The sequence below is a fragment of the Ursus arctos genome, unplaced genomic scaffold, assembly GCF_023065955.2.
Source record: "Ursus arctos isolate Adak ecotype North America unplaced genomic scaffold, UrsArc2.0 scaffold_25, whole genome shotgun sequence".
NCBI lineage: Eukaryota > Metazoa > Chordata > Mammalia > Carnivora > Ursidae > Ursus > Ursus arctos.
The window spans coordinates 36,069,519-36,085,345 of NW_026622930.1; the positions used below are offsets into that span (position 1 = coordinate 36,069,519).

The window sequence follows — 15,827 nt, forward strand, 5'->3', positions numbered from 1 at the left end:
AGCTAGGAAGAGGTGAGCTGTTGTGAAGAGTGACAGTATAATGACAGCAAGGGAGTGTCAGTAAATATGGAGATTTGGGGGCGATAACTTACTAATGTATCAAAAATATCATATCCTCATATGCAAGGGTCGGTCTCTCATATAATTTCTCCAATCCTGGTCTTTTCTCTCTCCCAAGCATCTTTTTAAAAAACAATCAAGATATAACCAACATGTAGTATGTTAGTTTCCGATACACCACATAATGATTCCAATTTGTGCGTATTGCAAAAGGATCACCACAGTAAGTCTAGTTAACATCCATCACCATAGGGAGTTACAAAAACTTTTTTGGTGATGAGTCCCCAAAGCATCTTGCACACCAATTACATACAGATTCCTTCTCCTCAAATACCATGTCACTTCTTTACTCAAAATATGTCTTTCCTTGCCCACAGAATAAGCCCAAACTCCTAAACTTGGCCCAATGAGTCCCTAACTGTGCCTCTAATTCTATCTCCCATTCTTTTTGCTAATTCTGAATTATCTACTTTTTGTCATACATCATAAGCTTTCCTGTTATTGTGCTTTTCCTTTTTCTAGTTCTCTCACCTAGAAAGTTTCTCCCTCCTCTTCCCACCCAGGACACCCATAAGGGTGAAATCCAGCTCATAATCATCTCACCAACTGGTGTGCCTGCCTTAGTCCTGTGACTGACCACAGGAGACTTTTTTTCCTAATTTTCCCTAAGATGCCAAAGTGGCTGCCTAGTAGCAGCGCTGGTAGGAGAGCCTTAGGGCTTCATCTGCCTTTGTCATCTTTTCCCTACAACAGCGAGACAACCACTGCAGTAGAGAAAGCGCATGGCGGCATGAGGAGAAGACACAGGAAGGACTCTTTTCCCAGTCTTGGAAGTCAAAGAGATCTTTCGGAGGAAATGATATCTAATCTACAATCTGAAGGAATATACCTGGTGATACAGGACACAGGTGAAGGAAGAAAGAGAGAGCATGGTAAGTACAAGGGATGACAGGGGGTGTAGGGAAGTATGGGGAGAGGGGGTGGCAACGGGAAATGATCAGTTGTGAATAAATATGCAAGCAGGAGTCAGGGGTGGATAGAAGGCTAGCTAAGGGCTTTGGACTTTCACTTGAGGGTAAGGGGAACTTAGAAGGGCAATGTAAATAGATTTTAGGAAGTACAGTGTGAAAAATGACTTGGGGTGGAGCTTGGAGATTGGAATGGAGCAGAGTAAGACAGGAAAAGACAGGAAGCAGGGGGACAAGGTTAGAGGACCGTTGCAGCCATGCAATTGCAAGATGGGTTCTCACTCTGTTATTGCACTATAACCTAGTCTGTCCTGATTGATGCGGATATGAACTTGATTTGTTTTATTTTATATTAAAGATTTTATTTATTTATTTGAGAGAGAGCGAGCGCCAGCATGAGTAGGAGGAGGGGCAGAGGGAGAAGCAGACTTCCGTTGTTGAGCAGGGAGCCCTGATGCAGCTCGATTCCAGGACCCTGGGATCACGACCTGAGCTGAAGGCAGACGTTTGACAGAAGGAGCCACCCAGGCGCCCCTCAACTTGTTTTAGGTACAAGAAATTAAGGGAAAAATAATTCTCAACCCTGACTGCACAGGCGGTGCCCGGATCACAAACAGTGCCAGGAATGACAGTGAGCAGTGGATACTTTTGAGAGATCCATGGGAGGCAGAATGAGCAGCATTGGAGGTGGGGGATAAAGATAGGGAAGGGTTAAGTTACTGACTTGGACAACTGGGTGGGTGGAGGGGGCACTCTGAGATAGGAAACGCTGGAGGGGGAGAAAACTTTGGCTATGTTGAATTAGGGATCCCTGTGGAATTGCCACACGGAGAGAGCCAGTAGGCACACAGGTAATCGTGTCTAGAGTTTCAGGAATGATATCTGTGTTTTGGAAGTAAGAAATTTGTGGATTTCTGTATATTTGTATCTCCCCTATCAGAGTTAGGGACAGCAATCCCTGTGATCAACACATTAATATCCATAAAGCAAAACATGTCAATATTCACAGCAAGTGGGATCAGGAGAGTACAAACAAGCTCCTGACTGGTCATGTCAGGATTCTGCGGCAAAAAATTTGTGAAAAGAAAAGTTTAGGATTCAAAGTTTTCAATTTCAGAAATGTGGATACAAGACTGTCCACCTGTACGATCTCATTTAATTCTTTCATCGACCAGATGAGGTAGGCACTATTACTATTCCATTTTTACAGATAAGAAACTCAGGCACAGATAGGTTTATTAAAATGCTGAGGCCACACAATCAGTATTCAAAACCAGTCAGTCTAAGGTAAGAGAATGTTTCGAGAAGAGAGGAGTGGTAACAGGACCAAATGTCATAGGCAGGTAAAGTAAAATTAAAAATAAAATTGCCTCATGGGACTTGGCATTTGAAAAATGGTCTTTGGGAAGGCAGTTTGAGGGAAGCAGTGGGGTGGAGGCCAATCCGCGGTGGGTAGAGGAGTGGCCAGGAGGCATGGAAGTCCTTACTTCCGTCCTTACTTAGTACAGAGTCCTTACTTACTACAGAGCACCCTTCTGAGACATTGACACAAAGGGATGGGAGGACAGTTAGTAAAGTGAGGTCCCTCCAGAGGCACAGATAAATAGGATGCAGAGCCTTGGGGGAGGGAGGTGAAGGAAATCGCTTCCTATTCATCTAGAAGAAAGAAGAAAAGGAAGAGAGAGAGGCAAAGCAGGAGGTCTAAGGATTGACAGCATGACCTGTTCTCTGTGAGTCATCTTCTGAGACTGAGAGGGGAGACGGTGACATCTGAGGTGTGAAGACAGAGGAGAAGCTTTTGAAAAACCTTCTGCAGAGAACAGAAGGGACAGTTGTTGAGGAAAGCACAGAAGCATTGGGCTGCATTGAGAAGCCAAGTGGTTTGGAGGCTTTGGATTTATGGTGCATCAGTCTTGGAGATTTCTCGCCTGAGATGCCCAGTAGCTACAAGTATGGAGGAGCTCACGGTTAGGGCTGGGTCTTTGCTGGGTATGTGTAACTGCAGGTCTGATCCTTGGGAGGTGAGGCTCTCAGCACAATATCTAAATCCCCAAGATTCCCACAGAGTCTTTGCTGGGTATGTGTAACTGCAGGTCTGATCCTCGGGAGGTGAGGCTCTCAGCACAATATCTAAATCCCCAAGATTCCCACAGAGTACAGCGTTGCTCTAGGACTGTGGTTCTCAACCTTGATGCACACTGAAGTCACCCGGGGAACTTGAAAACTACTGATGTCTGAGTCTCATGCTCAGAAATTCTGATTTACCTGGTCTGGGAGCTGTGCCTCGGATGTTGGGATTTTGAGAAACTCACAGGTGATTCTCATGAGCAGTCAAGGAATTATTGTTCCCCTAATTTCCTGCACCTAAAGCAAGTTCATAACCTGTGTCAGTCCGGGTAGATTAGGTTACGGTATAGTGACAAACAATGACAGCATCTCTGGGTCTTAATTAAGAAAAGCTTACGTCCTGCTTATATGATGTCACCGCAGGTCTAGGGCAGCCGTTTTCCTTGTGTTGCTTGGCATGCCATTGGCAATGAGACAGAGGAAGAGAAGCCTGAAGAATTGAATTCTAGCTCTTATTTGCTTTTATCAGGAAGTAACACACATCCTCTCCATTCACATTGCATTGATCAGAACTAGTTTATGGCTGCGACTAATTTCAAGAAGGTAGAGAAGACAACTGGAAATTGGTGAACATTAGTAATGATCACCACCTAGAGCTTTTACTTTAAATGAAAGCAGAAGGGGATAAAAATATTTTACTTTATAAACACTTATATGGTACTTGCTACATGCTGGATATTAAATAGGAACTCATTTAACCCTCATAACAGCCCTATTAAGTAGATCATTTTTATTCCCATTCTACAGAAGGGGAAATTGAGGCTATATTACTTACTTGAGGTCATATAGCTAGCATGAGGCAAGGTTAAATTCCAGGCAGTCTGGGTCTAGAGTCTAAGCATTGAACTTCTATGTAATATTCTGCTTTCTATTCTGCCTTCTATTCCGCTTTTTCTCAACTTAGATTGGGGAGAGGGTGGGAGAAGAGGAGGAGGAGGGAGGTTGTAAGTACAAGTGTGGGACTTTGTGCATGCAAAGGAATGGAGTAGTCGTGTTTGGGTATTTTACTGCTAGAGCTGGGCCAGGGCTCTGAGGGGAAGCAGAGAGTGACACCTGGGGCATGGGTTTGGGAGCAGGAAATAGTTTGGACTGATACTGCTGTAATGAGACCAACCCTAGAGGCCAAGACAGAGAGCCGCCTCTGGCCTCTTTCTTTCTTCTTTGCTGCGATTCCTCCATCTGAGCTACCCATGCAGCGTCCGCAGATTGCACCTTAGACCTCTGCTGAGTTTCTCTCAGAAACAAAAATTGGAGATGGGGAGAAAAATCATTCCCCGAGAGAGTATTGAGTAAGCTATTTTCACAGAAGGGGTCCAACATTAAGTCAGACTGGACCTATTTCTTATGCATTTCTCAGAGTTCACATATAATTACACTCCTGTCAAATAAACCACATTTTAAAAATCTTCAAAGAAGGGGTGCTTGATAAAAGAATCCTTCAGTGAACTAGTAGTAATTACAAACCACCACTTCTTAATATATCAGCTTTCCAAGTCTTCACTTTTATGTTGGTTGCTGTTAAACTGGAATGCACCTGCAGTTCAGCTAACATCCATTCATTTCAGAGCTGTGAGGTGGGCATCAGCAAACCCTTCTGGGTATTGGAACTCTTGGTTCTTATAGACAACACCACTCTAATGACAACACCTCAAGAAAGAAGAAAAGGACAAATGATTCTGCTTTAAAATGGAATCCTTGCAATTAAACAAACAAAAAGAAGCCCTTTGTGTAACATTGAAGCTTTTTGATTCCTATCTCTCTCACCTGTTAAATCCTGCAGTTTGGTTACAACATATGGACTCTGTCTGCAAAACACTTTTAAAATGCTGTATTGGCACCTTGCTGCAATCTGCCAGCACATTCCTTAGGGCTAGTCAGTCCATACGGTGCCACTCTATTTTCCTTAACTCTATTTTGATTAGAAGCTGTTGCAAATTGTTGCCAGGGGTTTCTCTTCTCTCCAGTGCTGCAAAATCGGTGATGGCAATAGAGATCACCGGATGTTGCTGGTTGTTACCAGTATTTAGCCAACATCGGATTATGTTCTATTATTTACAAGGAGCTCCTGCTACAGGGTCAGAAGACTTGATTCTAGATTCAATGTGGCCTCTAAAGCACTGTGTCATCTTGGACTAGGCACTTCATCTCTCTGGGTCTTGGTTTCTTCCTCTGAAAAATGAAAATTAAAACTCAAAGATTAAGAAAAGTGTGGAAACCAAAGGTTTGACACTTTATAACTACTGGTTGTTTTTTTTTTTTTACAATGATTACAAAATCCAAAAGTCATAATGCTATATAGTTAAGGACAAAGAAGAAAAGATAAATGTCCTTTTAGTTAAATCTGCAGATGGAAATAAATGGGGAACTTCTACCAGTAATTGTGTGACTGTATCTTTATGGAGTCCAAAAGAGTTTCCTCTTTGGGAAGTGTGAGCTAATACACCCACAGAGGAGTGATTAGGAACAGAGATATTTATACTAGATGGGAAATGCTGGGAAACAGAGATTTTATATCGATACCCAGAGGCAAGATGTGGGCAGCTGATGATGTGCAAAAGAACATATAGATCTGAAGTATTTCCTATTAATGATGATGATGGATTTATCATGTTAGCAGTCTAGGATAGCACTCTATGAAATACACATTATATATATATATATATATAATATACATATATATGTATATACATACATATACATATATATATATAAATATATATATATATATTTATATGTATATAATTTACCAGTCTGCCTGTTACCACCCCAGCCTGTGAATGGCTCATTAGTCTAGGACCATGGTGTGTCTGTCTGTACATTAGGTTAATCCCTATAAACACAGGTTATATAAGACCCATGGGGGAGGGAGAAATCCAATCTTGTGTGTGTTAAAGAACGCCTTTCCGCTTCGCCCCGCCCCTAACCCACACCCAGTCAACTGCAGGGAGGGAGCTGTAACCTCGGCCGCATCTCTGACTCCAGTCGGTGGCAGGCGGGTTAGACGGATCCAGTGCGTGCCTGAGTCCCTTGTTATTTTACTAAATACACCCCAATGTATTTAGAAGACGTTCTAGCTGTAGGGGAATTAACTTGCACCACAAGCAGTACTTGAGTAGAAAGCTAAAATAGCCTAGTGTTATTCCACAGAGTCTCTTGGGTTTTTGTTTGTTTGTTTGTTTGTTTTTTTGCTGAAGGAATCCTAGCCCAGCAAATTGCTCTTTGCCTTGCGTCAACCTTCCGGGTTTACTCAGCCGCCCAAGCTCTGGACAAATGGGTGGAAATTTCAGAGAGGAGTGGGGGGGGGAATGCCCTAGGCTAAAACCTGAATTCTGGTTGTGTATTTCTGTGTCTCTCAGTTACAGGCAATGGCCCTTCCCCCTTCCCCCGGGGTGCTCTGGAGAGAGAGTGATCGTAAATCGAGGCCAGTGGTTGGTAATCTAGGGGTTTCTAAACAAAGTCAGACGCCTTCCCTCTTTCCTTCCTGCCCATGGCAGGAGCTGAGCAGATGTTTCTGGGACCCCAGCCTGAGAATTCCTGCTGCTTCATAGCAACTTAGCCTTGCCCATTTCGAACAGGGGTTCCCTAGCATATTATGACCCCAGCGAAAGGGGACGCCCGCATACAACAGTCCTTCGCCTCGACTTCTGACCGTGCTGCAGCGCGCACTTTTTGTCCCTAGTCCTTGAACCTGCTTAGCAGTTATTCTTTCCGGCCAGGCCCGGTGGAGCCTCCGGAGGGGAAGCCTTAGAGCCGTGCTTCCGCAACTTGAGCGAGAATGCAGCCTATTTACCTAGAGGGCTTGTTAAAACAGATTATTGGCCCTCGCCCCAAGTGTTCCTAGCAGCTTTGGGGTAGAGCCCGATATTTTGCATTTCTAACAAGTTCTTAGGAGATGCTGCCAGTCCGGGACCACTTTGAGAACCACTGCCTTAGATAAAATAAGGTGCCTCCGCGTGAGCTCCCCGTTTTCCTTCCATCCCTCCGCGCTACATTCGCATTTATGCTGTTTCCCCTTCTCCGGGTAGTTTCCGGCTTTTGGACACTGTATTCTAACGGTTCCACTTCTGTCCTCGGTTGTAAGCGGATGGAGGGTTCTTAGAGAAGATTCCTGCCCGCCTCCCCCCTCCCCCACCCCCTGCTGCTTCGTTCCCTCCACCTTTACAGTTTTTCCACCGCAAATGCTGCCCGCTGCACTCCCTCTCTCTGGTGTGAATTATTCACCTTCTTCCTCTACTCCTTGCGTTAAGTGCAACCTTTTCCGCAACTTAACCGGGGTAGCGGGGCTCGCCGCCCGCCTCCCGCGCGCCGCAGCCCTGGGGAGGCTTCTCCGCGCGCCTGCTCCAGCCGGAGGCGCAGGGGCCATTCCCGTGCGCTCTCAGCGCACAGACCCTAACTGGCCCCGGCTCCTGGGAGTGGGGCAGGGCGGGTGCTGACAGCTCTTCTGTTGAGCTTCGGGCGCCAAAGCCCGGAGGGGGGCGGTAGCAGCGTCAGGTGGCTGCTCTGCGTCCCCGCGCGCCTCCCAGTCAGTCCCTGCTCGGCGCTCAGCCTCAGCTGGAGCGGGAGCTGCTCAACACCTTCGCCCTGACAGTCGCGTCTTCGGGAGCAGCCGGGGCTCCGGACCCCGGCGGGAGAAGCTGAGATGTAAGCCCTCCGACTGCCCATTTCTGTCTCTGGCATCCTGCTCGCTTCTCACTTCCTCTCCCGCTCCGTGGCCCCATTGGACAGCGAACGTTTGTCTGGATCTCCGGGGAGAGAGGAGCGGCCACCGGGCGCACAGCCCGGCAGAAGTTGGGCTCAGCTGGGCAGCCGTGATCCAGCTGCGCGGGAGGGGTGGGCAAGGGCAGGAGGAGAGGAAGGCTCAGTAAAGGGGTTCGGATCTGGACTGAGAGGGACTGGGAGCTAGGGCTTGAGTTGACACTTCCCGCTCCCCGGCCCCGGCGCGCGGGGCAGCGGGAGAAATGCTGAGTCCGCGCCCAGACAACCGCCGCCGCGGCAGCAGCCTCAGCAGCAGCTTCAGCATCAGCACCGGCGGGACAGCGACAGCGGGGGCGGCGCAGGCGCACTGTGCCCCGCGGAGCCTGCAGTTCCCTAGCCCCGTGTGCGGCACCGCCACAGTCTGGGCAGCGGCGGCCGGGGGAGCGCTACTACCATGAACTGCCTGGTCCTCCTCCCCAGAGCTGCTCATCCGGGTCGGGCTGGAGACACAGTCAGGGGACCCCGTCGCCGCCGCCGCGCCCCCTCTTCTTTCGGCTCAATCTTCTCCACCTTTTCCTCCTCTTCCTCCACCTTCTCTTCCTGCATCCCCCCCTCCCCCGCCGCGGATCCTGGCCGCTGCTCTCCAGACCCAGGATGCCGGGGGGCAAGAGAGGGCTGGTGGCACCGCAGAACACATTTTTGGAGAACATCGTCAGGCGCTCCAGCGGTAAGAAGAGTTGCAGTTCAGAACACCCCCACCTCCATCCTGCCCACGCGCGCCCCCCATCCTCCCCATCCCATCCCATCCCTCTCCTAAGGGGGAGGGGGATGCAGACAGCCCTACCTGGTGGCTTCAGTTACTAGTCAGACCTGATTTGGGGTGGGGAGCAGAATAAGGTGGTGAAGGAAAGTTAGTTGCATCCCCTCTCCAAGACATACTCACCTCCCTCCCACCTGTCCAGAGCCCAGAAGGGGAGGAAGGGAAGAGAGAGCTGGTAGGGTATAGGTTCATCTGGAGAATAAAGTTGAGTTTTTGTTTCGATGGGGGATATATTTCTTATTCATCCTTTCCCCACATTTTTTCCCTAAGTCCACTTCAGGGACTGATCAAATTCTTAGAGTTAATCTTAGTGGAAGGGTTTCCCCTCAAGTTGGGAATGGCTGTGAAAGTGGCTACTTAATAAGATTTAAGTCTCTGGAATGGCTTTTGGGCCCAACGAACACTGCTGAAAGGAACCTTGTGCTGGGGAGAGTAGTTGGAGTTGAACCTAATAGAGTCAGTACTTGAAAAATGGAAAGGCAATTACTGTGGTTAAGTTCATGTTTAAAGTTTCTTTATTTAATTTTTTTCATTGTGCATTGGTCTATATTAATCTATATGATACATTTGATTTGACGTAAACAGGAGAAATGTAAAAGGGAAGCAATAGCTACTGTGCTTTTAAAGTAACTGGAGAAAGAATTTCTAGAAATGCCATTCTACTTTGCTACTGATTTTAAGGTTTTCTTGCCTTAAAGTGTCTTTAAAATGCCATGCATTTACAAATTCATTTCCTCCAAGATATTCTGAATCGGGATCGTTATATAGTTTACATCTTAAGACTTTCTAAACTTCACATGTTACTGAAATCTCCATCTTTTATGTCTTTTTAATTCTTTTATATAATTTCCAATTTTATAAGCAAGATATGTAAAGTATCCTTTAAAGTTTTTTCCTTCAGAGGTTATTTTTTATTTTGAGATCTCTTGTTTGGAGACTTACGAGAAAGATGTTTCTGCATATTGATTATAGTAGAGCAATGGAAATACTCTGATGCAGTTCTGTAATTCATGGTTTACTCATTCATTGAAACAATATTTATTTGGGTGCCGTATACAACAAACACTGTCTGGGGTCCTTTGGATAAAAGAAATGGTGAAGACACTTCTGTTCTCAGGAAGCTCTCTGCCTAGTGGGTAAGAGAGGGTCACACTAAAAAAATAAATACAATTATGTTTTCCCTGAATCGGTTGACTAGATTATACTAATTCTTCGATTAGGATCTCTTCTAAAACTAGGCTTGCAAATATTTCCCCTGATTTTGGGACTATCTATATTTAAGTGTCCCAAGGTATTTTTCATAAATCTCTGCCATGATATTTGGTTTTAATTCAAAGCTTGTGACTTTTTTTCTTCCACTTTGGTCAACACCTGGTATTATACAAGTCTCGAGCAGACTTTTTGGTTGAAAAAGTAGGTAATAGTTTCAGTCTAATTAAAAAAAATTGATACTATTTTTAGCCATTCCAGTGTGATTTCAAATATGTTTTTGATTTTTTTATGATAATACAAAATACAAATTCATAATGGTAGGCAATTTGTATGTTTGTACATTACTTTTATGTATATTAAGCAAAGATCTAGAGTACAAGGGGATGTTACTATTAAAACAACCCATTTGGGAAATTTAAAGATTATTAGGATCAACTATTTAAGACACATACATTTTATTTGAGCTTTCTTATCCTCTTGGGTTATTTCACCTCCATGCAGTTTGGTCTATGAGAGGACTTTTCAGAGCAGGCCTTAAAAAATAAAGCACACAGACTCTCTGTTCCTCTGCACAATAACCAGAAAGAAGCTGAGAATTCCTTGACTGAAGTTGACTAATTATAGCATCTTTGGTGGAAACTTCTACAGAGTGGAACTATGAGCCAGTTTTTAGAATATATCTTATTGCAGATATACAAGAAATTAAGACTTTACCTTAATGTGGTTTAGAAATACCTCCTTCTGCTGCTTCTATTTTACGTTTACTATCCAAATTAATGAATGTTTTATCTTTTCAACACCTCGCTTATATAATCACTTCATTGGTTTAATGTTTCTTTCCATGGATAACAACACCAAGTGCACATGAAAATTGATCTGTTTTGACATTTAAAATATCACTTCTCATTGCTTATGGCTAACTTTTAAAACCACTATTCAAAACCTCTGAGCTCTGTTTGAAATATTTTGGACATGTGAGCTGAGTATACGCGCATGTGTAGATAGTAGAAACTAGAAAGTCTTAGTACTACTTTTACGGAAGAACCCCAGAAACTGAGAATTACAGTATTAAATTGGTTTGCACATCCATGTGGGAGGGTCTCACAGTTGTTGCCATTTCTATATGATTTGGCAGAGAAAGAGAAAGATTCATTCTGAGAAATTATTTAATTGAGACTAACGGAGAAAATTCCCTTCAGGATTCTCACAGATGGATGAGGTTTGTCACATTGAAGATTTCATTATTCACTAACTTAACCACATTGAAAGTGAAGTGTTGGCAGAGCTTTAGTGGAAAAGAAAGAAATTGAAGAAAGCTAGGCTGGGGTTGCCTCTTTACCTTTACCCCATGAAATGCTTCTCTTTCTGATACAACATCATTTTCTTCTTATGAAAAGATCAGATCTTTTAATGAGTGTCAGATGAAATAGAAATTTACACAGAGAGGTGTGCGGAGATAAACAGACAGCCATTCACCCAGATACAAAGATGGAGGTACTGGAAAAAACTGTCTCTCTCTCTCTCTTTCACACACACAAAGAGCAAAAGAGAGATGTGGAAAGTAACAGAAATGCAGAAACAGAGACACAGAAAAGTTGGGGGGGGATATCAGATTTGGAAGAGTGTTGGACACAGAGAAAAAACATCAGGCATGTATTTGTCCATGGATATCACGAATGAACTGAAATCTCAGCCAATGAGACATCTCAGCCAATTAGAGAGCCATCAGAGAGCTTCTTGATGACAGGGAACAAAGGAGCATGAAGTGTGGTCTATTTTGATGTAGCTTTTGAATTGGAGCACTTCGTAATAAAGTTCCTAGCTCTTCAGTTGCAATTTCCCAGACAGACAGTGCTGTATTCTGTGTCCTACCGTGGCACGAGCTCCTGTTTGCTGTTCCTTTACACCTCTCGAGATCGGGTTTTCATTCTCCTCATTTGGTTGACTCAGTCTGTTATGGGGAAGCATTTCAAATTGTTACTAGTAATTCAAAGGCTATAAAATAAAATAATGAGGGCCATTGAGTAGGGTGGATACAAACATACTTTATGGCCAAATCCAAAATTAGTACAAGTAGGGAATTCCTCTTTTTAGTTTTAAGATAAAAGATAAGATCAGTTTTAGATAAATAACAAGAATTACAATAATTCTTAACACGTGATTCTAGTGGATATCGTCTAAGAAGTTATAAAGGTCAAAAGTGTAAGTGTTATAGCAAGATACATTTTTGTATAGCAAGATACATTTTAGATACATTTTTGGCCGGGAGGTTCAAAATGAGTTGCTAGGAACGGAAAGTTTGGGAACTCGTTCATTACATCTGTGAAATGTCTCATAGAAGGCCTCAGCCCCAAGTGCTTACTGACTGAACCTAAGGCTGGCACATTACTAGGCTATCTTCCCTTATTTAAATTTTAATTATTTATGCGAGCTATTCATCAGTGTACATTGGGCTGTAGGGAGCAGTAAACCTGTGGGTAGAGGGTAAATAGCTGAAAGAAAGCAAGAGTATTTAAGAGTTACAGGTAAAATTTTAGATTCAAACCAAACCAAACCAAAGAAAACATTTCCAAGGCCTTCAACCTATGTCCTTGGGCAGCATGTTTTCTTTGTATGTTGTCTTTGATTCCTTAACAAATAGGCAGAAATGATTAGTGTCAGTGACAGTGAACTAGGTTGCCATTTTGAAATATTACACATACCATATTTAATATCTTTTCATTAGAATTTGATTATTGTTGTCTAATATTTTAAACATTATGAAAAACTAGAAATGTTTTTCTCTTTAGAGGAAAAAAAAGGGGCTCAGGAAAGAAGAAAACAGAAAAGGTAGTATTTTATCAACCACTTATCCTGCAAGAGAACACGTTCAATATACTTGATTTTCCATTATGGCTTGAGATATTTTATGTTGTACAAGCACTTTCTTGACTCAATCTCCTTTTACAGGAAAATCCAAGATTATTTTTTTGCTATAATTAATATTTGTAAAAACTGAGATCTTAAAAGAGCACCTATAGGAGAATAGAGAACTAATTATTTAAAAATAAAACAAAAAAAGTTATTGTACCTTTTTAGAAGTATCCAATGTAAAAAATGGTGAAAACATGATTTTTTTTTTTTTTTTTTTTTGTATAATGTTCATGATATTTTTTCTTGAGAGATTTTCTTTAACATCTAAACCGCTATTCGGGAAATAGTGACAGCACCACATAGTGTCTGAAGCATTGATTAACCCAGGTTTTATAATGTATCACTTTTACTTTTAATACATCATAGAGGTGGAAATTATACTGACCACTCCCTGAATTATATTCATAAATAAATCAGCGGATTGTCTCTGGCTCTAGAGCCCACACCGTGTTATGTAATGAGTAGCAATGCTGTTTATCCCAGTTCACTCTTGTCTTCGGTAGAAATTGCCCTCTTTGTCTATCTTTTGCTTGATTCCAGAAGTAGGGGTGTGTAAGAACTCCATGTCCCCAGCCATTCTTTAACTGCCCTACTGAAAGAACCAGGTAAGACACTGTATTTTTTAATAGAAGAAAGCAATATTTTCATTGACAGCGACTGAGTAGACTTCCAACAAGAAATCCTTTAGTTTAGTTAGTATTTGTCTTTTACTCCCATTGCGAGTGACGGCTGTTTGCTGGCACAGAGGAACAATGCTTCTCTGTTCTCCAGTGTCTAGCCCGGGAAAAGGTATTGGTCTCCAAAGCTCTGTAAATAGTATTTACCACAAGAGGTCACTATAGGTTCTGGCACAGGTGAACCAGGCGGTGCGTGTCTTCCTTTTCTGTTTTCCTGATTTTTCCCTCGAGTTTGATTGGAGGTTAAAACCAATGTAGTTAGTTGTTACTCTTGGAAGAAGATATCTAAAATACAAGACGTATAGGGAAGTGAAATGAAAAAACGTATTCATTTCTTTTAATTATCACAGTCATATTTTAGTTGATGGCAATCAAATTTCGTGACTAAGTAAATTGGCTATTAATAAAAACAGTTTATGTGAAGGAATATATTTAAATACATCTTAAACCAGTATAATATTTACTTTAGCAGACGAACGAAACTTTATTGTAGTAAATCCTTTTGGTGTGGTGGTGATATATATGAGATATGAAGTGCCATATAAATAAAGTCCATGTATATTTTCTCTTTCAACATAATTTTTCCTCTACTACATGTCTTGATATAATTCATATTAAATCAGTGAAGTAGAAACAGTTCCTGACAGTGCTTTGATGTTACTGAAAGACAGTTCAGAGATTTATCGTTATTTTCCTGGGATATTGTATGATTCTAGTATTTTGATGTTACTAAACTTTTAAAATAAAATACAGAGTTAGATCAAATATTTTCTGAAGTTCTCCAAACTTATTTAACTTTACCCAGAATATGGTTGGAGGTAATATTACTTTAAGAGGTTTTGTTTCTTGCCAGTCAGCAAGTCTGAATCTTGGTCTCAGGAATTTCTTTTTCTTTTTGGTAAGGTTAGATACCAAATATTGGGAGATGCTTCAAAATGTCCCAAACAAAATTAGTTTTAATTGGAAAAATTAAAATATTCCATACAGCACTTTTATGAATAAAAGAGATATGTTGTGAAATCAAGTAAACATGAATAACAAGTCACAATCCAAAACCAGTAGCAATTATTATTGTGGAAATTGAAGTGGAAGGCAGTAGTTTGAGGTGCTCTAAGAAATGGACATTTATGAAGCATTGTTCTTTACCAGTAACAGAGTAGAATTTTTAAAAATCCCATCTTATGTTCTGGTCACACACACACACAAAGGAAAACGAAAAAGTAACTATGTGAGGTGATGAATATGTTAATTAACTTGACTGTGGTAATCACCTCACCATGTATACATTTATGAAACCATCAAGTGGTAAACGTTAAATACATACAATTTTTTTTGTCTATACCTCAATAATGCTGGAAAAAATCCTCATTATGTTTCACCAAATACTCTAGCTTACTAATGTACATGGCATGACTCCTTCTCATCACTAAGAATGACTAAAGAATCATGTAAATATTCTCATTCTGTAAAATATAGAAGTTAATATTGGAAATGCTGAGCCTTGGAATATTTGAATCGTAGAAGTGATAATATTGTCACAAAAATCAGTGTGTATTTTAGACATTATTTTAATTTTTGGTTGCATGTGGTACTATTACTAATAAAGAGTTATTTGTATATATTTTAGATAGTAATTTTGTGATACATTGTTTTCCCATGGAAAAGATAGAAAAATTAATTAGAGAATTAGAATTAAATAGAAAGGAAGAGTGGTTGAAAAGTTATTTGAAATTTTACTGAAATAGATTTCTTTGTTTCTCAGGGTCCGGTCCCATTAGAAAAATATAAATACTAAGTACGACGTCCTATTGATTTCGAAAGGTATGGGACTTGAGATCTGAGCTTAGGTGCCTATTTATAGCAGTTCCTAGAGGCAATGACGTATAATTAGAAAGTCATGGACATGCTGCTCTCCGAAATACGCTCCTTAATGGTATGGGTCATACCTGACACATACTTTTATATCTTCCACTGTGAAGGGCACGTAGCACCTAGTACCGGTTGCTTCTTGACTTTGTCTCCTAAATCGAACAAGTCCATAATTGATTTTTTCCAAAACGATGCTGATTAAATCTATTAAGTAAGCTTGTATAAGTGACTACATAGTTTACAATATTTAGTCAATGGCTATAGCCGAAAGCGGAAGTTGCATCGTATGGGGCAAATCACATGGGGCTCATGAGAACATGAGAGGTGCACGTAGACGCGATCTCACGCTCATCTCCTACTCTAACTTGATGTACAGCGAAAATATTTCCTACTGCTTTTGTTCTACTTTTTAAGGGTTTAAAAGCTAGACTGTTTTGTATAAGAAACGTGTGTAGAGATTTGTAGATTCTAGTTAAATAAAAAATA

The 15,827-nt window shown here is 41.8% G+C and overlaps 1 protein-coding gene across 1 annotated transcript in view; it reads left to right on the forward strand.

The window, feature by feature from the left end:
- The first annotated feature begins 8,504 nt into the window (after positions 1-8,504).
- The window catches only part of KCNH5 (potassium voltage-gated channel subfamily H member 5), a 277,122-nt gene continuing 269,799 nt past the window's right edge, over positions 8,505-15,827 (forward strand). The window contains exon 1 of the mRNA XM_026486888.2: positions 8,505-8,577. Within this exon, the coding sequence (XP_026342673.1) occupies positions 8,505-8,577 (73 nt within the window). The remainder of the gene's footprint in view (positions 8,578-15,827) is intronic.